General features: G+C 32.7%; 2 protein-coding genes across 3 annotated transcripts; one reads left to right on the plus strand and one right to left on the minus strand.

Moving 5' to 3' along the window:
• The first annotated feature begins 5,643 nt into the window (after nt 1-5,643).
• Nucleotides 5,644-11,181, plus strand: LOC124537297 (putative phosphatidate phosphatase). The gene is made up of 6 exons (XM_047114092.1): nt 5,644-6,033; nt 7,778-7,932; nt 8,556-8,746; nt 9,276-9,390; nt 9,999-10,166; nt 10,894-11,181. The coding sequence occupies exons 1-6, from the start codon at nt 5,982-5,984 to the stop codon at nt 11,002-11,004; spliced, it is 792 nt and encodes a 263-aa protein (XP_046970048.1). The 5' UTR covers nt 5,644-5,981; the 3' UTR covers nt 11,005-11,181.
• Nucleotides 11,182-14,479: 3,298 nt separating this feature from the next.
• LOC124537271 (threonine--tRNA ligase 1, cytoplasmic) lies at nt 14,480-26,895 on the minus strand. 2 transcript variants are annotated; one of them, XM_047114051.1, is made up of 14 exons: nt 26,806-26,895; nt 25,934-26,178; nt 24,419-24,590; nt 23,912-23,989; nt 23,274-23,531; nt 21,953-22,099; nt 21,539-21,648; nt 20,803-20,958; nt 19,288-19,465; nt 18,231-18,353; nt 17,360-17,538; nt 16,533-16,707; nt 15,897-16,011; nt 14,480-15,082 (listed from the first exon to the last, which is right to left on the minus strand). In XM_047114051.1, exons 1-14 carry the CDS (start codon nt 26,854-26,856, stop codon nt 14,928-14,930), a joined length of 2,142 nt encoding a protein of 713 aa, XP_046970007.1. In that variant the 5' UTR covers nt 26,857-26,895; the 3' UTR covers nt 14,480-14,927. The 2 variants fall into 2 exon arrangements, with proteins under 2 accessions (XP_046970007.1, XP_046970005.1); XM_047114049.1 differs by having other exon boundaries at nt 26,681-26,840.
• Nucleotides 26,896-27,231: the final 336 nt, after the last annotated feature.

The following is a 27,231-nucleotide window of genomic DNA, read 5'->3' on the forward strand; positions in this document are numbered from 1 at the left end:
GGATACTAATACATCTGCTCAATTTTTTTCATAAATATTGTAGTGATACTTACGAAGTTACAAAATATTACACTACTATTCTATGATTATACTCATGCCTGATATTTCAAGAACAAAAATATATTGAACTATTATCTAAATGTCTTTATATCTTACTGTAGGACAAACAGCCAAACAATTATTTTCTTGTGAAAAATTCTCGACTAGCTTGTGATAAAAGCAGTTATCATTTTATTCTTGTGCAAAACAGTCTTTGCGTTTCGTATAAGGTGTGTTTGTAATACTACTTTTGATGAAGTAGTTATAACTCATACCATGTTATATGTTAAAAGAGCCCAAAAGAAGGAATTTATTACGAGGAAAATGATATAGCTGAAGATTTCTCGGCAGACGAATCAGACTATTAGTCGAGTCTACATAGAACATCTAAAATATTGCAACTCAATTGTCTGTCAAGTACTGCAACAGCAACTAAAAAATTGTAAAAAATATCCAAAAAATTTTTTTTTTTCTTAACCCAAGAAATATCATAGCATCGCTATGAGTTATATACGAAGCTCGTGGAATTTCAGATAATCCTAAAACAAAGACAGAATGTGTTCTTGACTTCACACCAACTAAGATTTATAAAAAAAATAATTATCAAGGAATTAAAAAAAAATTATCAACGAGGTGCCAATGAATGGTTTCAAAATCAAAATGAACCATCAAAAGGAAAGATTGGAATTAATGAACATGGCATACGAGAGCAACGAGATTTTGAATGTATTCATCATCAACAGCCCATGTTCGTCCACTGCCGGACATAGGCCAATTGCACGCATTGTAATCGTTCTTCGGCTACTCGCATCCAGCTCGTCACTTCACCGCGCCCGAGAACATTCTACACTACGATTGCCGAAACGCGGTCTGTACTCTAGAACACTTTTTCCCCAACGGTTATCGGTTCTGTGATGACGTTTGTTCTAATGTGATTCCGCAGAGAAACTCTGAGCTGGTTTAAAGTCTTAAACTGGTGAACCAGCTTTGTCGTGACTGACTACGTTTTGGCTCTGTATGTCATGACGGGTAGGAGGCACTGGTTGAAGACTTTCGTCTTAAGGCACAGTGGGATCGACGATGTAAAGATTCGACGTAACTTCCCAAACGCTGCCCAACCCAGCTGAATTCTTCTATTCACCTCGTCCTCAAAGTTGTTCTACCAAACCAGTCCGAAACCCGGCCTGTCCAGGGGTCTTGGAATTTGTCGAGTCTTCGCGCAAGATTGCCTTCAATTGATAGATGTCTTCAATTTTCGAAACGGTTTTGAGCATCTCATAGTCTGAAGTTGGTACCTTTTACTATAAAAGAAAGTATCCTATTCACAACTTCACTGTATATGATGATATTAATTGTAAAGGCTTGTTAGGTATTGCTATGTTTGGCATGCTCAGATTGCGAAAAGAGATGCTAATGAAATAGGTACTTGCTTGAGGCAATTGCTACGCCATGAGAAGAATAGAGGCGTCAATAACATGTTATTTTATTCCGATGTGTGTTACGGTCAAAATAAAGACAGAACAGATTTATTTTAGTTTGATATATGTATATTTGCCTCACAAAAGCTTGGATTTAATACAACGGACAGATGTTTTGACATCCGCCACGACCAAAGTGTGGAAGATTCGATGCATTTCAATATTGAAGGATAACTAAAACGTAGAATAGAATACACTCCCGATTAAATTTACTCAATTGTTATGAACACATGTATTAATGGTGACAGATATAACGTCAAGGAAATGGTGAAATCAGTCTTACAACCTAAGGAGCAGCCTAAAAAACTGGTAAGATGGTAAGAGAATATTGTGGACTCAAATTATGGAAGAGAGTGTTACCCATTCACAGCAATCAGTATTAAAATACAGACATGATTTAAACATAGAACTTGTGAAGAATCAGTATGAAACGAGATACCCGACAGATAGTGAGTCCAAACCCCAGCGATGTGGCGGAGTTGCCAGTGCTATACATATGTATACTGAACTTTTTCCAGTAAGCAAGTAAGTAGTAAGTAAGTAAGCAAGTAAGTAAGCAAGTATGGTTTTATGTGCGTTTCCAAGTCATGACGAGGAAGATATTGATTAATATTTCAGTTGTTGATTAAAACTGATTTATTTGATTAGGTAGTTGAGTATTGCAGTTGAGTATTTTGTTTTTTAATTAATAATATGGAACTATGGACTATTTATTTACTCGATTTAAAGAAGGATTAAAATAAAACAGATGAACAGATGATAAATATCGGACGTTTTGTTGTATTTCCTTGGTTTGATTTTGTTTTAATAAAAAGGTATCATGAGAAAAGCAAACTAAAGGTGATAACCATATCAAAATTTTACAAGAAAAATCGATTAAACATAAAATGGTAAATGAATATTTACGAGAACAACATGATATTATTGTAGTATCATTTGCATTGGGACTCTTGAAACCCTAAGAATAAAATGATATAGCTGTTGTACAATATTTGACTTTGGATAGGAAATACTGTGAATAAAATGATAACGGGCGTTAGGCAACACAGGTGATGATTGATTTTGGTTAACTTCTTATTTTTTAAATATCTTCGTTTCAACATAAGTTACAGGTTCTACTCGTTATTAACTTAAAACTTTTAAAAATCTATTTTTCTAAAAACTTTAAATCACGCTTCTATGTCCAGTATTTAAGAAGTTATTGACGAAAACATGTTTTTTAATTCTCCTGAAAATTTACGTTTTGTTAGTTATCTTTTTATTCCCCGGGGACGGCGATAGGTTTTATGCCTAACAGTGATAAATACATAAAAACTAAATACTGATTGTAATTAAAGTACATATATTTGTTTGATGCTTTATTGATTACATCTAACATTATCAAATATAATTTCGTTTATAAATCTAATTTCAGAAAATAGATAAATATATATAAGTGCCTATATCATAGATTTTATTTTTTAATATTTAATTTATATAAAATAGCGAGGATAGTGTGCACTACTTAATTATTAAAACATGTTACACGGTATAGACAGCAACTTAGGCTTGATTTGCAATTACGCATATCATGTTCGATTAAAATTACGAACATAGTCGATTATCCTAATTTTGTATAATTATACATACACCAAGATCTCAACTATAGAGCCAATGTGATCTCCAGCAATTTTGACTGAGCGTTCTAAATTTAAAAATATGTTTTTCAAATATATTCCACAGCGTAAAAATTATCCGTTCGATTTTTTTATTCATTTATATTGTTATGGGCAATGTTATTTGATATTTTCCTTCCAATTAAATAATTATACGTTATTCACTGCACTTTCATGTAATAGGTCCATACAATTACTAGTGTTACATTATAATAGGTGCAAGGAACAATTGCTCATTGTTTCAAAATACGATTTGATTCGAGGCTTTTATTATGTAAACTGGTCGTAATTTAATGTAAGCGTGCGAAATAGGGATTTTAAATATTGTTACGATATTCTACACTTAACGATTATATTACAGAAACGATGTTTTGTTTCAAATTTCAAGTTTGTATTGATCAGGAACAACGCCAAGCAATAATATGAATATTTCCTTTAGTGTATTAACCGGCTAAATGGGGAGGTGGTATTTTTAATATTTGAGATATGACGGACGATCTATTGTGTGAAATTCTGCCACATGTGTATTCCACTAACCCGCATTGGGACAGCATGGCGGAATATTTTTCAAACCTTCTCCTCAAAGAGAGAAGAGGCCTTAGCCCAGCTCTGGGAAATTTACAGTCTTACCTATTATAAGTGATTATCTTCACTACAACAATTTATATTCTAAATATCAGATAAGAACAATATTTGGCATAGATGTTTGGCGGGGAAAAAAAATGAGTACCTAAGTAGTATCGTCACGAAAATGTGGGCACGTAATACCTCAAGGAAAGATTTGATTTATAAGTCCTATATCTGTATATAATCTTATGTTCTAACAATTATTCAACTATTAAATTAAAATTAATTCCATTCGCACATTAACAGAAAAATAAGACCACGTGACAAATATCATTTTAATAAAAACCGTTAAGCATTTGAAACAACAATCCATTAAAAATGCGATAGCAACCTATTACCTCTTTACGCTTAAACCACTGAACCGATTCAGATGAAATCGGGTATGGAGATAGTTTAAGACACATTCGGGGCTTTTGTAAATTTCGCTCGACTAAAGGACAAAAAAAAATTACGGAAAACAAATTTAAGAGAGAAAGGCAATTTTGTATCTTACATCAAAGACAGCCTACACATAAAGTTACAAGCATTAAATACTTAAAACCACAGACCATAAATATTAATATATTTATCTGATCTTACGCAAAATTAAGTAAACGTATAATGAGTTGTCTGACATTTTCTAAGTGGGTTGTTTTGTAATGTTTTAACAGTCCCGTTACTTCTATTGTGTTGTATTTTACCTAACTGCAATATATTCGCTGACATTCAAAAACACATTTTATGATTATAGCTCAGGATCTAGACTAATAATATCGTGTAAAGTTAATATCCACCATTGTCGGAACTAGTTCTGAACCAATTCATCGTTTAACACGCACTGCGCTTTTTTAAAGTGTTCCCAGAATGCAAAGTGTAATAAAATTTATACAATAATAATAATTGTTTCATATCAATAATATCCTAATAAACAGATATGTTATATCCATACTAAACAACAGAAAAAAGAGTGCCGCGCCAGGGACCGTTTATTTTAGTTTATTTTTACATTTCGTTAAAAGTAAAAAGGATAGCTTGATAAAAACAATAAATAAAAGGGATAACTAGATGTTTTAATTACGCAAAACGTATTACTACGTAATTATGATGTATTATAACGTATTACTACGTAAAACAACTAAAGGCAAACGTCTCAATTAGGACGTTTTCTCGACGACGACGTATCTGTTTACTACAACATCATTGTTTTATATATAAAAGATGATATAATATACTTTCTTTACTCATTTTTGATACCTATAGTCATACATAATTACATATTATACTTAATATATGTTTCATATATGTAAAGTTTTCAAGCGTGTTTTTAAAATACCTGGACCGACAAATAATCTTATAAATATACTTAATAAATATAACATTTAGTTCTTTCTGATTCTATAAAAATAAAATAATACCGAAGTTAATATAAAATTAAAGGATTTTAATATTTTTTTTTATATTGTAAATTACGTATTTCATGCTGTTGTCGCGTGAATAATGAAACGTCCCTATGGGACGCCTATTGTTCTTTACATCTCTTAGATCGACCTAGCTTCTTATCTTGTTGAGTTAATAATAAAAAAAAACGTCTAGTAAAAATATATTATTAGGTTTTTATTCTCAAACAGATTGAAGACCATATTTCCGATGAATTTCATTGGTTTTGGGTTTATATAATATTTATAAAAATAATAGATATGTATCTACGAAGCTATATGTTGGCTAAATAAAAGATACGAATGTATAGTAACTGTTTGAATAAATGATCGTTGAAGAATGTAGCATACATCAAAAATTTATTTTGAGTAAAATATTTTTAAGATGTGGCAACAAGCATGTAAATGATAAATATAAGATGACTTTTGACAGCTAGTGAATTACAAATTTCCAGCTGTAGTTTATCACTTTATCCCTTTAATCGGCAGCTGGCTAGTAGCTAGACATTAGATAAGTTTCTGATATAATAGATTTTTATAGACATCTTGACATATGTAATAGATTGTAAAAATAAATCAAAGTATGTACACAAGCTTTATCATGCTGTGACAATAATTATTACGCTCTTATGACATCAGTAAAGCCGTAGTTAAAACAATAATTGTCGTAATACGCAGAATGAAATTCGTCTGAATCACAGTGACAAGTGTTTTCCCAAATAATAATTTAATTTAAGTTGAAAATTGTGTGAAAGTTTCTCGTGAAAATGACGAACAAACTTAAATTATTATGGTCGAAAACAAACCGGTGGCATCGAGGTTAGTTTTTTTTTATAAATATAAAACTTAATATGTGTTACTATAATATAATAGTAATAATAACTTAAAACTATGAAAGAACTTTACAGAGAAACTGTAAAATTATGCAAAGTTTCTTTATACAAGAATAGTTGAAACTTGCTAACTAACATTTTTTATGCCATTAAAATATATTTTAAACAAATTTTATAATTGAAATAAATGGTTAATTTGATAAAATGATATGCTTATAACTACTTTAGTTATGTACAATAGATGTATTCAGAAAACTTATTTTTAGTCATAGATTATAATACCGATGACTTTATGGCGTGTATACCAGGTTTTTTTTGTGTATATTAATAAGTAAAAGACGTATCACTATGGATTGATATAGTGCATTATATAGACTTATTATAGTGTATTAATATTTGGGTTGAGGTGACCATAAAGTGGAACATTGACTCTCTCACAATAGCTATCACAAGACACATCACATCAGCCCAAAGAGGTCCTCTGCTGGACATAGGCCTCCCCCAAATCTCCACAATGACCAGTCTAGTGCAGCCCGCAACCAGCATACAATAGTTATATATTTAAAAAAAAATGACATCTGCATAATCATGCACTTGAGAAAAGTTTTTGGGATAATTCTGCATTACTAGTTTTAATATCGCATATTTAATACTTTTCATTGGATTGTTGCAAAAAACCAGAATTTTTGTTTTAACAATGAGCAATTCAACATTTATATGTGTCATAATTGTTCGACATTTATTTTCCTAGTAACATTCAAACAAATATATTTATTTGTATTAAAAATATAAATACATTTTTACTACGAATAAATATTGCAATAAACAGTTAGAAACTGTGTTATGTTTAAATGATAGTGTATATATTTTATTTGAATAATATTACTGCAATATTTATATAACTAATGGAAGAATACATTGAAACAAAAATAAATATTGTCTATTCCAATAGGAGGATGAGTTAAATAAACTTGTTTGACCTTTATTTGACATAATATAAGATTAACTATTATAGAGAAAAGTACTGAATAAATACTTTGATGAATATTTATTAAATAAGAGTAATTTGATTCATAGGTTTATGTACAAAAAAAAATCTATTTAATTTCAAAATGTGATAACTCCATTTAATATAGATGTTAAATGACGATTCAAAAGTGCTTGTAAAAGTCTACTTGAATAAAGTATGTTTTGATTTAAATCTTAGTTCAGTTAAAGAAAATTGATGGTTCCAAAAAGCTTCATTCTAAAGTTTACTTAAAAGAAATACATTTTATTTAAACAAATATTTTTTCCTTTTAGTTTATTTCATTAATCAAACTTTTAAGTCCATTTGAACTAAAATAAGAAATTGTAAAAACATATGCTTTAACATTTCTAATAACTAAAAGAGCTTTTACTTTGTGGTAGAGCTTTGTGCAAGCCCCCTGAGTAGGTACAACCCTCTCATCAGATATTCTACCGCTAAACAACATTACGCAGTATTGTTGTGTTCCGATTTGAAGGGTGAGTGAGCCAGTGTAACTACAGGCACAAGGGACATAGCATCTTAGTACCCAAGGTTGGTGGCACATTGACGATGTTAGGAATAGTTGATATTTCTTACAGCGTCATTGTCTATGGGTGATGGTGACTAAATACCATCAGGGCCCATATGCCCATATTCCATAAAAAATGAGCTTATAGATTAGCGAATGTATATAATAATTAAGTCATTGGTTTTGTTACAGTTATTTTCATATTTCTCTTATTGGAGTCGAAGCTCTTTCCGGGTGGTAAGGTTGGTTTCCAATGCAAAGATCCAGCGCTGTCACATCCATACACCGGCGACACTGTTAATTGGAAGTGGTTGATTGGGATCACGGTGTTCCTACCCCTAGTTGTGGTAATTATTATTCATACATTAATTTATTAATAATAAATTCATACATTACTTTAATCAATAAAATAAAATCAACGAAGTCCGCTGTTTGTCCCTATGTATCCTTAGGTTTTTCAAATTAGGCAACGGATTATGATGCGGTTTTTTTTAATAGATAGAGTGATTCGAGAAGATGGTTTTTGTATATAATACATTGACAATATAGTTAAGTAACACTGATAATTTTAGAAGTTTCTAATGCGATGTCGTAAATAAATAAATTCTGTAGTATATTTAGTATCAGCATTGCACCCGTGCGAAGCTGGGTCGGGTCGCTAGTTCGTAATAAATTGCATGTTCCGGTTTAGAATTTGATGTTGTTGTATTTTTGTAAACCATTAAATCATGTTACTTTACAACGTTATTTTACGTTAGCATAAAACTCTGATTATATTTCCGATAGCCGATAAACTAGCAACTCGATCGGCCCATGTCATTGAAATAACCTCGCAAATCTTTATATATGGCAACACCAATGTAGAAGGATGCGTTCAAATGTAACAGTTACATCATTATCATTAAAGTTTAAACCAATCTAAATATAGATTACATGGGTATGTATCAGAAGTATTTTTTTTCTATTACAGATGCTTATAGTAGAGAAACAGAAGGATAAGACAGACATAGCTAAGCAAAAAGCGTTGTTATGGTACAAGGAGTATCTATATGGTTTCCTGATAAATTTAACATTTGTTCAGTGTCTTAAATTTATAGTCGGCTCCCCGAGACCGCACTTCTTTGATACTTGCAGCCCCAAAGAGGAAATCACTTGTGAGGCGTAAGTATGAGTTTTGAGCTAAGTATTATTATTAGTATACATTAAGTCGGATGTTTGAATTTAGATGTAAACAATAATATATATTAATATTATAAATGTGAAAGTAACTCTGTCTGTGTGTCGCTCTTTCAATCAAACCGTTGAAACGATTTTGATGAAATTTGGTATATAAAAGCAAACTTGAACGAGAATTGACGAATATATCAGGTCATATGATATTATAAGTACGTTTGTGTAAAGATCATATTCACATAAGAAATAAATATTGATATTTTGGGGTAGTGTAGTCAATTCGAATGTGTTCGGTTTTACGAATTTTGCCGATGCTACATCTAAGTTGTGTCGTACTATAACCTTTTCTGTGTATCTATCAGTCGCTCTTTGACATGAAACAAACTTGAACTCTGAGAAAGGTTACTTATATATATAATTATATAGGCTACTTTTTTTGCCTTATTAATGAACACGATAGCCCTAAAACGCAAGCAAAGTCGTGGGTGACTACTAGCTTTTAATAAATTAATTACAGATCTGAGTATGTGTCGAGCTACACGTGCACAAAAGCGCATTGGCTGAATCAGTCGGACAAGAGTTTTCCGTCCGGACACACGTCTCTTGCTTTTCATGCTGGTATTTTTATAATCGTAAGTTAAAATTCATATTTTAATAGAAAAAGTCGCAGTTAGCAATACATTTTTGGTAGCTTATATGAATAACACGACTGGACTATTTGATTCAATATTTGCACTCAAGTATATAAACTTTATTAATATAGCCTTTTTATAAACACTTGAATCATTATTTTATCTATATTAAGTGAAATCGAGATTCTGTGAAAAAGAACCGGCAATAAACTCAGTATTTTTTCAAATTTTTTGGAAATACGTCACATATATCCTCCTTGAAAGTCAACAAGTATTGGCTCCACGCTTTTATCATCAACTCAATAATCTTGTTGAATAATATGATTTTAATTTATTTATTATTTAATAATTAATTAATGTAATATTATTAAACAAACTATTTTGAATTTATGAATAAAAAAATATAAATAGTGTCTACATATAAATTTTAAAATGTTCGGTAATTGAAAAATTTTACAAAGTGAAATTAATGTGATATTTTTAAACTATAGGTTTTTATTTATGAATAAAAAAAGATAAATAGTGTCTACATATAAATTTAAAAATGTCCGATAGTTGAAAAATTTTACAAAGTGAAAAAAACATGGCTGTAATTGTTGTGCGGACAGTACTACTTGCAACAGCGAGCGGGCAGTACGCGTGCGGCGCGCGCGACGCAGCTGTCGTGCGCGGCGGCGGCGCTGTTCTGCGCCGCGTCGCGCGTGAGCGACCGCCGCCACCACTGGTGGGACGTGCTCGCCGGCGTCGTCATCTCCATACCGATACTCCTCTACACTGTGAGTTACACACTCCTATGATAGTCACTAACAGCGCTTTAATTCAGTAAATTTTATATCTTATAGGTTAGGTCATTTAATTATTTTTAAGAGTTTTTTAGTTTAGTGAATAATTTTATATTTTTTAGGTTAGATTTTTGACATCGTCATAGCCTTGTCAAGTACACAAATGTGCGACCTTTAATATTATAAATTTTAGGGTAACTATAAAAAGAAAACAGTTAATTTTAGTTTTTAATTTAGTATATGTTTTTTTTTTGTTGTTTTTGTCACTTTTCTCTTTTTGTATGATTTTGCCTGTCTACCTTTTAACTTTTCTGTCTGTTTTTTTTCTCGGGTATACTGGAAGAAATCTCTTCTAGGGATAAGTATACCTTTTAAACTTATTTTTCCTGTGTACACATTTTCCTTTTCAATGTATCTGGCAAGTTTAATAAATGGTTAAATAAATAAAGAAAACTGTTGTTCTGTATTTAATATTTTATTTATTAGTAATATATTATGAGTTCGTTAATAGCGACATGATGTAAAAATTCGTAGGATCCGATCCTAACCCCCTGGGCTATTATCACCTCCGCTCCTAACACATGTGATGATTAAAAGAAGTAAATAGAAACATAATTCCTTAATTAATTTTGGGAATTGCTACTATTCTTTAATGGATATTTATAAAAGAAAATAATAATCGAATTAGTAAAAGTAAATTAAATGATGGTGTTTGTTTCAGATATTTCGTCTTTGTAAGAATTTCGAATGTTTGATACCAAAGGATAACGTTGAAAATGAGAATCTACAAGATTCTGTTGAAAAAAGTGAGATTATGGAAAATGTATCGTAAATTTAGGAAAAATATAAGTTTAAGTATTTATTTATTTATTCTGAGTGTATTGTGATTGTAGATTCATAGATATTAGAAAAAAAATCCATTCCAAGGTTAGCTTATGTTTTAAATATTGTAATGAAATTACAATGAAAGATATTTTTATAATCTGTACACGGAGTTAACTGTAAGACGTTCGATTTTTAAAAATGTTGATTTCAAGTGTGTTTGAATGTTTTGTTTTTAACTTTATGACGTAAACATTTTTGATAACCAGTGTCATTTTCAATGAATAGTAAATACATATATGTAAACGTCGTAGGGTAAGGTTTAAATGGTAGTACCGCAAATATTATGCCGCTTGGTTTCTATTAAGATATACTTTTTTCGAACAAACCTGAAAAGAGTTAAGTCGACATCATTTACAATATTATATCCACTGTGAAAATACAATATTGAAATGACATCAATTAAACGTCTGTTTAAAATATTCTACAACTCGACTAAAACCTCTTTTGACCTTCATTGGTCAACACGCAGTTGAGATTTAGATGTACGCTAATAACTGGTTTGAACCGGTAATATTCGGTTTAAATTCAATAATCGAAATATTATTTCGACCACTGACATTTTTGAACGGTCACGTGATGAAAGATTTACGAAAGAAGAGCGATATTATCGATTCGATTCGAGATGTATTTATTTAAGACTAGTTAATAAATAATAATGTACTCTGAAACGAGATTGATAGAACAAAATATTCAATTAAAGATGATTATTTTCTTCAGGTGGGCAGTGATATTATGTCTGCCTGTATGATGAGACGTTTACAGTAGATTGCAATTTATCATTATCTCATATATTAATAGTGTAAGCCTATTTTGTCCCAGTGATCGTGGGAATAAGTAGCACAGAAAATTGGTTATGGTCTAATTTTGAAGACCATATGTGCAAGAAAATAAAGAGGATTCTTGATTGCAATTTACTAAATTGTTACGATTTAACAAGTGAAATATTTTAGAGAGAGAACAAAGCTACTAGCCAGTTAAAGAAAAAAGATATAAAAAAATAATAAATTAAGTAAATTGTTGTCAACAATTTTAACTGAACTAATACTATTTGATATTAAAATTTTAATTTGAAAAAAAGGGTTTCCTAATTTTGGCGCCAAATATGAAATGAAAACTAAACCTGTCATAGTTTTCTTAATTCCTAAAAAATATTTTGCAAATATAGGCGAAGATTCGTGTACTCACTAGTATTATTAATTGGTCGAAACTGGTTTAGATATTGTTATATTATACTCGTTATTTATATTTCTTAGTCGCATGGGAGGTTTTGAGACCATGGCCGTCTATTGGGAAATTTGACGTTTTCTCACTATGGAATTTTCGTCGCGAAAAACAGTATCAATCCTAACTCCCGTTTATGTTATTGGCTTTATCCTAGTCAGTCTGTGATTTTCTTTTGTATTTATTTATACCTAATATTGTTATATAAGTTCTTTATTATACATCATTGTAATTTTTAAACATGTCGGAATTTTCACTGACTTTATAAATAGGTGATCATCAATGAGGTTTTATTAATTTTATTCTTATTTTCACAAAACTCGTCAATTATGAAAGGAATTGAATTTTTTTTTGTTTGGACGAATACGGTTTCCTGTATTTAAATACCACCTACCGTTTTAAATTGAAGTCTGTTATTTTATTGTTAAAATTTTATATTATTCGCTACTAGTGACGAAATTCTAGCTTTATTAATAGTTTTGTTTTTTTACATTATTGTTTCTATTTTTTTCTGTAATTGTGACCTATAAAATAGAGGGTATTTTGTCTATGGATCACAAGAACTAGGTTTGTATTGTATATCAAAATGAATATTTTCCGTATATAGTATTATATTATTATACGATTTAATAAAGTAAAATTAAACACGCAAAGAATTTGATACTTGAAATTTTTGTACAAAATTATTGATATTATAAAACGATTTAATTACGAAACGATATTTTATACATTGGTAAATAATGAAATTAAAATAAATAACTCAGTGTGTTTAATTAATGTTAATCTGGGAGACCCCATTATATACTCGATTAAGCACTTAGAATCTAAATAATTTATAATAATAGAATATTTTTCTATTAATTTATTTATCGTTTTAATTTACAATAACTGTGCATGAAATTAAATTCAATCAATGTTCATAAAACTTTTATATGATGACATAGGCAACTTATATAGCATATTTTTTTTAAAGTGTTGCTGCTATTAAAATTAAGGATACCTTTTTATATTTTTTTATTCAATTTTTGCTTTTGTCTGTCACCACATATAAAAATCTCTTTTAATATATTAAACGTAGCATAATAATTATACAACTGCACTTTAAGTGTATACTTGCAATAAAGATATACTCTGTAACACCATATAAAAAAATAGGAGAAAATGTATTGCTTTCACTCTTTGTAATAAATGAAAGTTCTTTTTATTCAAATAAAAATGACAAATGTATTTTTTATAGTTTTATTTATCCACCATTACTTAAGAGAAATAAATTAAAATACAAACCTAAATGCATGAGCAAAATTATTAAGTTGAAAAATTACATCCGGCTAAGTCTACGGTACAAAATTGTAATGATAAAAACAACACTGGTAGATTATTAATAAGCTATGATTCTATAATAAGAGAGAAATGAAACTGAAAACATTCTTAAGTCGCAGTCACACATTCGCGTGAGTGAGCGCGGATATGTAAACGCAGTGTTAGTCATTCGAATCATGTGTGACGTCATCGCTACCGTTAACATTTGGTCTCGAGAAAAATTTAAAAGAGAGAAGAGGCGAGCTTCATCTGTTTTTAAAACACTCATGTCAGTCTAAAGAGACATATCTTTTTAAACAATTCATTCAGTAGCGAAGTTAATCACAACCACGAATGTGTAATCCTGGCATTATAGATACATGAAATGAAAACGCAAATAATTGTAAGTGATACATTACTTTAAAAACGTTTCAATTATGTATAGTACGATATAACTTAGATGTAGTATCGGCAAATTCAATAAAACCGATTACTGCCGAACAGAACCAATAGAAATAGCTCCCTATCGCGCCGTTTGACGCTATTCGTCGCTATAGATTCCCGCGTCAGAGAAAGCAAGTGCATGTACATCGACGTGTCAAATTGACGAATATATTAGGTCATATGATATTACAAGTTATGTTTGTGTAGATTATATTCACATAAGAAATAAATATTGATAATTTGGGATAGCGTACTTAATTCGGATGTGATCGGTTTTACGAATTTTGCCGATGCCACATCTAAGTTGTGTCGTACTATACCTTATTCTATACTTTGTTCTCAAAAACCTTTTAATTTTCTCTGCAGTTCATGAAAATCTAATCCTTTAGACTAAAACATATGTAATACACTAAAGTTTTTAAAACTTTACATCGATCCAATGTTTTCAAAGTCTTTGTTTATATTTTAAAATGTTAACATTTAATATTCTAGCCATCAAAAATAGTAAGTATTGGTAGAACGGAATATTATGAACTTCATTACTGGTGTTTCAAAGCAGTCTTACATTTGAAAATATTTTTTATTAATACATCACAATTTAAGCAATTTTTGGTAACAAAATTTTGGATTTAATCTGTATTAATATTATGAGTGTGAAAGTAAATCTTTTTATCTGTTGCTGAACCGAATTTGATGAAGTTTGAAACGAAGCAAGCTTAAACTTTAAGAAAGGGCATAGGTTTTTAAATGCCTTGTCTTTAATATAACATTCAAGACCATAAAATTCATTCAAATAGTACACTTACTCATTTATCAATATAGATAAACAAAAAGAATTAATATTCCAAATTCAAATTATTTATTCAACTGAATGAAACACCAGTTAGAGTTAAATGTAAGTTAAACTTATTTTAGTAATTCACTGTCTTCTGCGAGTGTCTTCTCATTGACGAGCTTGGTGAAGTGCTCGATGAGGCCTTCGATGGACATCTCTCCGTGGACCTTGTTGTCTCGAGTACGGACGTTGACTGTTCCCGAGTTCTTCTCTCGTTCACCGACCACTGTGAATGATATTGAACGAATGTATTAATGAAAGGTTTTTGTTTTTTATGGTATAGGTTGGCGGACGAGCATATGGGCCACCTGATGTTAAGTGGTCACCAAAACCCATAGACAATGACGCTGTAAGAAAAATTAACTATTCTTTATCGTCGATATGCCACAAACCTTGGGAACTAAGATGTTATGTCCCTTGTGGCTGTAGTTACACTGGCTCACTCACCCTTCAAACCGGAACACAATAATACTGAGTACTATCATTTGGCGGTAGAATAACTGATGAATGATTGATATGAATTATAAACACTAATTAAGCACTTGAAAAATCAGCGGTGCTTGGTTTGAACCCGCAATCATGTGTTAAGATGCACGTGTACCACTTAGCCATCTAGGCTCTTAGCTCGGCTGTTAATAATTAATAAATACTGCTTCTAAACTGAGAAAGTTTAAATATTATATATAGTTTAATATTCAGTGCATAATATAGTTTAATATTTGGTGGTAGGGCTTTGTGCAAGCCCGTCTGGGTAGGTACCACCCACTTACCTGTTATTCCACCCCCAAATAACAGTACTCAGTATTGTTTTGTTCCGGTTTGAAGGGTGAGTGAGTCAGTGTAACTACAGGCACGAGGGGCATAGCATCTTAGTTCTCAAGGTTGGTGGCGCATTGACGATGTAAGGAATAGTTAATATTTCTTACAGCGTCATTGTCTATGGGTGATAGTGACCACTTACCATCAGGTGGCCTATATGCTCGTCCGCCAACCTATACCATAAAAAAAAAGATACAATGCTGGAAATAATGTCTAATTACCTAATATGTAGTTGAACTGCGCCAACTGAGCATTCCGGACCTTCTTGTTGAGCGTGTCGCCGGCGTCCGTGTCCACTTCCGACATGAAGCCGCTCGCGAAAAGCTTTTCATTCACCTTCATATACAAAAAAATAGAAATTACTGTTTGTGTGTATACTTATAAAATCCTGACTGACTATCAATGCAAGTACAGTCAAGGCCACTATGTCTAAAAAGCAGATATAGAAGGGAGGGTTGATAGTAATGAGGGGAATTTAAACTAAGAGAGTCTGAATTTAAATGCACTTATTTCATTTATTAGGAGGCCAATCAAAATATTGTATAGGCTATAATAATGTTAAACGATATGGATTATTATATGGAAGGCCTGTTAATGCATTTTATATGGTTTAATTTTGCGCAATAATTCAGATGTTTGAAGGCAAGCAACTAAGGAATGTAAAAACCTACTTCAATTTTAAAATATTACAATTATGAATAATATTATCAAGAATCTTTCTATCTTAGAAAGCCCGTCCCTTCCCCTCTTAAAGATAGAAGCCCAAGGGCAGTTTGCCTGGATACCCGAACTAAAATCGTGTCTTGATTGAATTAGTTAAAAAAAAAAACATTAACAATAATAGTATTTTAAGTTACCTGTATAGCATAGTCATCGAACGCTGGTCCAACGGGCACAACTCGCGCCTGCCGAGGACTGAGCCAGAAGGGCCACTTGCCGGCGTATGACTCACTCAGGATCGCAATCATTCGCTCCACTGAACCCAGAATGGCTCGGTGAATGATTACAGGTCGCTTCTTATCACCGGATTCACTGAAAAATAATTGAAATCCAATTTAATTAATTAAGAATTTTTACTTACTTCAGTATGCCTATATAAATAACAAAGAAAGATTGTGTTATACCATATTGTACTGATTATAAAAATTATGAGAGTAAAAAACCTAGCATTGAAAAAAACTTCATCAAAATCGGTTCAGTAGTTTAACCATAATATAAGAGCAAGCATCAGAGTTAGTTTCGCATACAGGCAGTTACATATATAGAACAAGACACATTCTGATAGTCAAAATCAAAATAAACTTTATTCAAGTGGCCTTTTACAAGCACTTTTGGATCGTCATTTAACAATTAAGTGAAGCTACCACCGGTTCGGAAAGTAGTTTCAACCGAGAAGAACCGGCGAGAAACTCAGTAGTTACTCTTTTTCAACATTTAAAATATACCATCATATTAGTTATATACAATTATATACGTATGTAATGTACTCTGCCTGAAAGTCAACAGGTAATAATTCCAAGCTTTTTTATCATTTAGAAAATCTTATATTGAAGTAAAGCAACTACCAGAATTAATGATTAAAGTTTAAAGAATTTAAAGCTAGAATATGGCAATACAAGATATTATAGTTTGATTGTAGAAAATATGCATAGTAATTCTCATAGGTAAAATTAATAATCCCTACCTGACATAGGTCAGGTTGAATCTCTCCGGCAGCTGGAAGTCCAGCTGTATGGTGGCGCACTGGTGCGAGCGTCGCAGCGCATCCTGGATTGTGATGTCTATCTTGGGCCCGTAGAACGCTCCGTCCCCTGGATTCAGCTGCCACGGTCTACCGAACTTGTTGAGGGAATCCGCCAAAGCCTGGAATTATTAATTAAGCATTTATGCTCATATTTTACGACCTCCGTAGTCGAGTAGTGTGTACACTGGTACGCCACTCTGAAGTCCCGGATCCGGACCGGCCGATACGATGTAGATTACCATTAGTGTTCCATGTTGTCTTGGGTCTGGGTGTTTGTGGTACCGTCTTTACTTCTGATTTTCCATAAGTCCTTTAACTACTTACATTAGGATCCGAGTAATGTATGTATTGTTGTCCAATATTTATTATTTATTATATTTTATACCACAATAGATATTGTTTGACCTTGAACCTTGGAAGCTAAGATGTTATGTTCGTTGTTCTTGAAGTTACACTGGCTCACTCACCGTTCAAATCTGAACACAACAATACTAAGTATACTGTGTGGCGGTAGAACATCTGATGAGTGGTATCTACCCAGACGGGCTTGCACAAAGCTCTACCACCAATAAATTATACTTTCTCGATTTTTTTGGTTTTTTGTTCTAAGATTACTCAATCAGAATGGTCTGAAAATGACAGTTCATACAAATGTGTCGCCGCCTATCAGAAATTGTAAAGCTTTAATATTAATTTGGAGAAGTATCTCTAAAACCGGATATAGATTGAAGTAACAACGTTGGGCTATTGTATCTAATCAGATGGGCTCGTACCAACAGGTATAGATGTAAAAAAAAAAAGTGATGCTGACCTTCTCAGCTTGCTCCCATGTGGCGATGTCCCCGAGGTACTTCTCAGGTCTCGTGGACAGCTTCAGTTGGAACGTAAACCCGAAGGTGGAGTACACGCAGTCCAGGAATTCGAGGCAGCCGATCTACAATCCAATGATGAGCATGTCACATCAATAATAAGTAATAATGACAAGCAAGTAGTGGTAGCAGATTTTTTTTTAAGTTATTTTTTTATGACCTGATGGTAAGTGGCCACCATCACCCATAGACAATGACGCTGTAAGAAATATTAAGAATTGCTTACATCGCCAATGTTCCACCAACCTTGGGAACTAAGATGTTATGTCCCTTGTGCCTGTAGTTACACTGGCTCACTCACCCTTCAAACGGGAACACAACAATACTGAGTACTGTTATTTGGGGGTAGAATAACTGATGAGTGGGACCTACCGAGACGAGCTTGCACAAAGCCCTACCACCAAGAAATTATACTTTTCTTTTCGTTTCCTTTACTCTACTTTCATTAAAATTTTAGCATGAGTTTGTGTTCTAATATTACTCAATCAGAATGTTCTTAAAATGACAGTTCATACAATATGTCGCTGCCTTTTGGAAATTTTAAAGCTTTAATATTAATTTCGAGAAGAATTTAAAAAAATTATTAAGGAACGCTTGTGTGTAAAAGGTTATAATACAATTAATGAGTTTATGATCGATAGCCCACCTTGGGAATGATACGATCGCCTCCTGGCTATTTCATCTCATATTAAATTGTTTATTTATATACTACATAAGACAAACAAAAAAAAAAAAAACCCGCTGAGTTTCTTTCGCCGGTTCTTCTCAGATCAGGGTATTTTCTTTCCGAACCGGTGGTAGTGTTTCAATTGACCATCAATAAGAAAGTGTAATGCTTCTATATTGAATAAAGTTATTTGAGTTTGAGTTTGAAATGTCAGTTGATACAATATGTCGCGGCCTATCAGAAATTGTATAGTTTTAATATTAATTTGGAGAAGTATCTCTGAAACCGGATATAGATTGAAGTAACAGTCCATAGGCCTACGGAGTGCTCACCATTTCGTGCTCGATGTGCGCGGGCGCGCAGAAGATGTGCGCGTCGTCCTGCTGGAAGCGGCGCACGCGCGTGAGGCCCGTGAGCGCGCCGCTCAGCTCGTTGCGGTGCAGCACGCCGAAGTCCGCCAGCCGCAGCGGCAGCTCGCGCCACGACCGCGTGCGGTTGTCGAACATCAGGCTGAGGGGGGGGGGCATTACCCACATCATATATATAACTCTAGAAGTCGGCCAGCCGCAGCGGCAGGTCATGGGGGGGGGGGGGGCATTACCCATATCATATATATGTATAGCTCCATAGCACACGGGAAAATATCAGTAACAGCGGGGAGGGGGGGGGGCGCATCATATATACAGCTCTATAGCACACACGAAAATATATGTAGCAGGGGATCACTGTATCTGAAGCCTGTTCCCTACATACAAACAATGCGGCTGTCGAACATCAGGCTAGGGGGGGGGGCATAGCCATATCATATATATGTATAGCTCCATAGCACACGGGAAAATATCAGTAACAGCGGGGAGGGGGGGGGGCGTCACATATACAGCTCTATAGCACACACGAAAATATATGTAGAAGGGGATCACTGTATCTGAAGCCTGTTCCCTACATACAAACAATGCGGTTGTCGAACATAAGGCTAAGGGGGGCGGGGGGGGGGCATCGATATCATATATATAGCTCCATACACACACACGTAAATATACCCCACCGATTTCGTTCTGAGCCGAGGTGCGATCTCATAGGAGACACCCTCAGGACGAACTTTAGTTTTAATTTAGTTTTAATTTAGAGCCCCGCGCTCAACCTCAGGGCAGGGGACATTAGTTCTCGCCCGAAAGTCAGGTGACGCTGTGAAGGCCAGTAGGGCCAACAGCAATACACAACACACAAAAAAAAAAAAAACACGAAAATATCAGTAACAGTGGATCACTGTATCTGAAGCCTGTTCCCTACATACAAACAATGCGTTGTCGAACATCAGGCTAAGGGGGGGGGGGGGGCAATCATATATATAACTCTATAGCACACACGAAAATATATGTAGAAGGGGATCACTGTATCTGGAGCCTATGTATGTAGGGGACATGCAAACAAATTTCAATTCTTAAAAATAATGTCCACAATTTCAAAATATAACAACATGCAAAATTTCAAAATTATTTCTACATATATACAATAATCTGATCCCAATGTAAGTAGCTAAAGCACTTGTGTTATGGAGAATCAGAAGTAAATACGGTATCACAAAACACATAAACTCAAGACTACATAGCAAAACTAATGGAATTTTTCTACATCGACTCATCCGGGAATCGAACCCGGAACCTCGGAATGGCATACTCATGAAACCGGCAACACACTACTCGACAACAGAGGTTCTAAGTGATATTCTAGTCTCAATCATAAGTTACAGAACACTTACCTAACCTAACCATTACCTAACCCCACCTCCCCTCTTCACTTACGGGCAAAGCCACGGGCCTAACCTACATTAAATCAATGTTCCTTACCAATGTCCCGGACAGTTCATAGGTTTCAACGCGAATGTTTCCTTCTCTACGTCGAATGAGAACATGTTTTCTGCGTAGTGAGCCCAGTGACCCGACGTCTGCCACAGCTTTGCGTTGTACATGTTTGGAGTGACCACTTCTTGGAAACCTCTCTTCCTGCGTTACAATAAATAAATAGTTTATTATGTATCATCATATAATCAATCTATACATTAATATTATAAATGTGAAAGTCAGTCTGTATTTTATTCTGCCTATATGTTGCTCTATCACAAACTGAACAGAGCTTGATGAAATTTGATATAGTAAACTTTTTTGCCTACTACATGACAACCAATGCCTCAAAACGCAATGTTAATTATCTCAATAAACAACTATTCATCATTTTTAGTTACCCTTGGAACTTTATGGATTATTTAAATTAGTAGTATCTAAATTTATTAGTATGTTCAAATATTTTAAAAATGGGGACATTAAGATTTAAATTAGACTTTTTTTGAGTTCATAAAATATAATATTATATTAAAGATGAAATTACAGCGAGTACTATGAAAACTGATGAAATAAAAGTAAAGGCGATTATTTAACTATTTATTTTATGTGTAAGTAATGACAGTGCACAATATATATATACGTCAGACGAGAGAACATTTTTGACAAGTATTCAAAACTTAAAAAGGTTTATTATTTAATTTGTGTATGCATCCTCCATACTCCTTACAAAAACGATTATTACCTGTATTGTTCCCGGATGAAGCTAACAAGGTTGTTGTATATATGGGCTCCGCGGGGCTGGAAGAAGCAAGAACCGGGTGACAGCTCGTGGAAGAAATATAGCTCTTGTTCCTGAAACAATAAGGTGCAAATTAAGTTTTCATGATACATACATTAAAATGGATGCAAGACACGAAAAAAACTACTAAAAAGTCCTTTGAAATCCTGACCAGATTAATAATAGAGATGATATTTATCTATGTAGAAATAATTTGTCTCAATAGCAGCCTAAAATTAGTAGTAAATAGAGAGTGACAGCTCTGTTTGCGCTTATATCTGTAACATAATACCGAAAATGGTCAGAAGGATCATTATCACATTTCACCTTCTTGTGAATCAAAGAATATCAAAACTAAGGGCACAACAATCTACTTACCCTGCCGATCTTCCTGTGGTCCCTCTTCGCAGCTTCTTCTTGTATAATCTCCCATTCCTTCAGCTGTTTCGGTTCTGGGAACGATACACCATAGACACGCTGTAAGCTTTCCGCATCGGCTTTACCTTCCCAGTATGTGGCGGAGTTCTGTGAAAATTTACCCTTTGATTACTGATAATCTTCATGAGGTAAATTTCAACCAACGCCCGGCCTGAGTCTCCATATCCGGGTCTTCTAGATTTTGCAATAGCATAAGCATAGGTTACTCAAATTAGTGCTTTCTTTGCTGTCACACAGAGTTGATAATTTATAGAGGATTCAATTTAAATATTTTATGTATAACTAAAATCTATATAACAAACAAAATATGGTTTTGGTTATGGTGTGAGTTATTTTTCCGTGAGGTTATTCGTGTTGTATGAACAATGCTTCATATACGTCACCGTAAGATTAAAATTTATCTCGTTAGATTGTAAACTGTCGTAATATTATGAACTATTACATATGATTTCAATTTAGATAGTAATCTAACGAAGATTGTAGTTTTATGGATACATATACATTACAATTTATTGTTCAGCAATGGAAATAAATAAAATATGAAGAAATAAAATCTACAGCCTTGCTAATACTACACTAATCTCTTCAGGATGATGAAAAGGACACAGTCTAACGGGAATATATGTACATGTAATATATAAAGTATACATTTACTATATAAATGTATATATTAACTATATAAATGTATATAGTTAATATATTATATACATTTTTTTGCAGTATTAAATAAATATGGACATGAGTGTTCTTAGTCCTATAAATGAGTTAAATGAGATTATACAAAATATAATTCCACTAAATATATTCATAATAGGGATGATGCGATATTTTTCTTTTTGAGTTTATTTTAAAGAACTAAATATAGGATAGACCACAAGTATATTAAAAATCCAAAACACTCTAATTTACTGTAAAAAAATGCGGTTTTAAAATGACTATTTAAATTTTCGCGCGAAAACGAGTCTACATATATTTCGTATGACGTCACTCCTGTCTGTCACTGGCCCATTGATCGTACTTGTCCTCACTGGCTTTCATACTGATGCATTTTTTCTCGACTTCTGAGATATTTTTTTGTAAACATTTAAAACGGACTACTTGATGCTCCGAAATAAACCATATTGACGTATGATTTCTGTCTACGTGTTCGGCTATTTCAACAAAATTTTCAAATAAATGGTTTTTAAGTGGATCTTCAGACACAAAACTAAGAAAAAAGTGGTTTCAAGAAGAAAAGAGAAATCTGACAATTAGAACTTACCTTAGTAACTTTTAAAGCTTTAACCTTCCCCGTATGCCGTACATGCGGTCCTCTGCAGAGATCAATGAGCGGACCACATCTGTATACCGTAGTCGTGGCTGTGTCCACCTTCTCTTTGAGGATGCGTATCTTGAAGGGATTGTAGTCAAACATTTCCATCAGCTGTTCCTTTGTTAGTTCCAGACGTTCAAAAGGCTGCTTTTCCTTGGCTATCTTCTTAATAAGACCTTCAAGTACGTGGAAATCTGATGATGATATCTGAAAAGAGAGTTACAGTGTGTGATCACTACCTCTTAAATCGTATGCACGGGGATTCAGTAAAATTTCAAAATAATGTATGTATCAAAATACATTATTTTAATTGTGTTGGATAATGTGAGGAAAAATGGATGGATGGATTACCTTAAATACAATGTTTTGGATAACTTTTGTAAACATTATGCGCTAAATATAAATTTTCTTTAATCAAATATCGAAGAGAATTATAAATAAGTAACATTTAGAGGGTTCAAAATAAGTAACACTTTCAACTTTTTAAGGTCGTATCGTTAAAAATACGCCCAAATATTACACTAGAAAGCATAATCTGATAAATCAAGAATAAGTAAGACTTAATATAATATCGATCATCAACTTACGCCTTTCTCTGGGTAATGCATGTCATAGTAAAATCCTTCTTCAATTGGTGGACCGTAGCACAAGTGACCACCATATACCTAAAACGAATAAAAGAACATTTAAAACGGAAAATTAAAATAACAAAATAAACGGAAAATATCTTGTGGCGTCCGTACACGGTACACACCATTTACAACTTTATTTTAAACAACGTAAAATTTGTACATATTTTTTTAAGGGTTTTATCTCTATATTCCAATTGAGATGAGAGATGAGAGAGACCAGTGAAATTGTTACTGCATGAACTTAGGGCAGGTGTAGCTGTGCATGCAGCAGTGGTACTTGAACTTTATCAAAGTATCTTCTACCTAAAAGTTATGTTAAAAATAACTCGAGTCTATATATGGTATTGGTAAAGTGGTAATACCTAAACTTTTAAATAAGTTCAAATCACTCTACTCTCTAGGGTTTTACGTAGAACCAAATATGACACTATAATTAACTATTCCATTCTATGAAACACTTACCCTTTCCATCGCCTCTCCGAGCATGTGTGCTGAGGAGTGCCAGAATACTGCCTGTGCGTCTGTATTATCCCATCGTAGGAGTTCCAGTTTACAGTCCCCTTCCAACGGTCTGTCTAGATCCCAAAGCACGTTGTTGACACGAGCAATAATCGTGGAGTCCGCTAAGCCTTGGCTGTAAGTCCAATTACAGTTGTTAACCTCATAAGTCAACCAATCAAATTTACAGAAACACCACTTACAACAACCATTGTATAAAACAAAATGTACAGTCAGAGTAAGAAAACCTTCGTCAGTTTTCAAATTAATTCCTTTATCAAATCTTAAACTCTTAGTACCTTTTGTATCTAAACATCAAATTATTGCAACGCAATATGTCATTCTCGATCGGTAAAGCAGATTATCGCTCACACGAAAATAGATCTTAATGTAACAAACCTTTTCTTACCCCAATGGTACTTAATTACATAACAAAATTTTTATAATGAGAATTTGTCAATATGTAATTTACAATGGATTATATTCTGTTTATTGGTAACAATGTAACAGTCAAATAAATAAATATCTTTCTTCAGTATGGAAGTGTTATATTTGCTTATTCATAGTCAAAAATCTACCACTGGTTCTGAAATTAACACCTCCTTGACTTGAGAACCGGTGAAAGAAACTCAGTAGGATTTTTTTAAACAGTACGACATGTCAATATTTTTAAAATTAGTAAAATTGACCACTGAATAAATACTTACTATTCACTCCAAAACTCGCTTGTGAGCAAATAAATAAGGTTTTAAATTATTCGAAATTGCCAATAAACAAACAGTGGATTAGCTATTGTGGCAGCGTAACATTAATAAATAATAAAAGCATAGCATTACTCAATGTGGATCTATGTTAAAATAAAGCAGACATATAGATAGATATATTCAGACCAAACTTGCGGTAAATTAGTAAGTATTAATATTTATCTATTACATACATAAATTACTAATATAATATAAAAAGCATGTGTAGGTATGTGTGAAATTAAATTATTAACTCTAGAACTGTCATAAGATCCAAATTAATTTTCATTCGTTAAAATTATAATTATTTTTTACTTGAATCATTATGAAACTAATAAAGTTGTAAGCAGAACACTCACAGTTCTAAAAATCACATCTAAGTCCTTTTTTTATTTTATCCGGGTAGGCATATGACTCCACTCCACCGGACGCTAAGTGGAAATGGAATCCAAATGGAAGACAACTAGTACGCACAGCAAGAATGAGCTGTCGCCCTTTATTTTATTAGCTTGTTTATAGCAGACTTTATAATTGTGATGAAGGTTGCAGATGTACTATTATATGTTCAAATAGCTATATGGTTTAATGAGTGTAAGTGGTATATTATATGCCTATTTAAATTAACTAAATAAATTAAAAAAAATATTGACACAAACATGCATCTATGAAAATAATTGTTAAAAAATCTAGCTTGAGCTATGTAGCAAGTACAAAAACAATATCATTATGATCTTACCTGATACCCTTAGCAACATCATACGGTGTAGTCCTCCACGCTTTTGCCTCAACTGTCTTTCCATCAGGTAACGTCACCACTATACTGAGATCCGGTTTGGATGCTAACTCCTCCTCATATTGAGCTTTGAACTTATCCCACAAATCTATACGCTTTTGAATGAATTCCGGCCATGGTTTTAATTCCGCGACACTTCCCGGTGAATCTTCTTTCTTTTTCTTTTCCTTCATCGCTTTTTTTTGAGACTGTAAGAAAATTTTTGTATGTTTTACATTTTGATTGTTGAAAAAATAATTGTATTGTATGTATATTATTAGTATGCATCTCGTAATAAACTTGAATTTAAGTAAGATTGTAACTATAATGATTATATTTAATAGTTAATTGTATGAAGGGGTCCTATAATGTTTATGTATCATTTTTTGTTAAAATGATTTGATAAGTTAGAAGTATAGAATAGTGATTTTTAGTAAATAGATTTTTTTTAACATACTTCAGCAATGGAGTATATTTAGAAATAATACGTTGATAATCTGTGATAAAATAATAACAGGTTATATACAAACAAAAAAATAGATATAAATTCAATAATTATTTAATACTCATATAAAATATAAAATTGAAAAACTTTACGATCATAGGATCTAAATTTCAAAAGAGAAGGAAATGGTATTAAAATAAATATATTATGATTTCTAGGACGTGTGATATCATTCCAGTTGGCATTTCTGATGAAATCCTACAAACCCATGTGGCATAGCCCTCTTTGATGCGAACCACGGAGAATCTATGCAATTTGAACAATTTTAACATCGCTTACTCAACGAACGTATTGACGGTTAAAAAATAAAATATTGTGCTCAAAATCCTGCCTTTTCGTTTATGTTTAGATTCTGAATTTCTGCTGCAGCCGTGTCGCCCATGGTGTCGTCGGCTCACTTGACAGATGACATATGACAACTGAAAACAGATGCTCAATTCTTGACATTGACGTAGGCAATTGCTATTGTTTTTGCAGCATAAAAAAAAAAAATTTTACTCAAATTAATATGTTTAAATTAATCTCACTTTATTATTATTCTGATCTGAGAACTATAAATGACTTACCATATTTTAATTGTTTGTTATAAAAACTGGAAATAAACGCAAACGTCATAAATGTTGTGTCATAATGATTTTTCTTTATTATTTGTCTTGTTACTAAATTGATACGTTAAAAAAAGAAATTTATAAAAATATTAAAATTAATAGTTTATTAAAATGTCTATGTATATCCAAAGATCGCGTCCAGATACATT

This window comes from Vanessa cardui, chromosome 18, assembly GCF_905220365.1.
Source record: "Vanessa cardui chromosome 18, ilVanCard2.1, whole genome shotgun sequence".
In the NCBI taxonomy this organism is placed as follows: domain Eukaryota; kingdom Metazoa; phylum Arthropoda; class Insecta; order Lepidoptera; family Nymphalidae; genus Vanessa; species Vanessa cardui.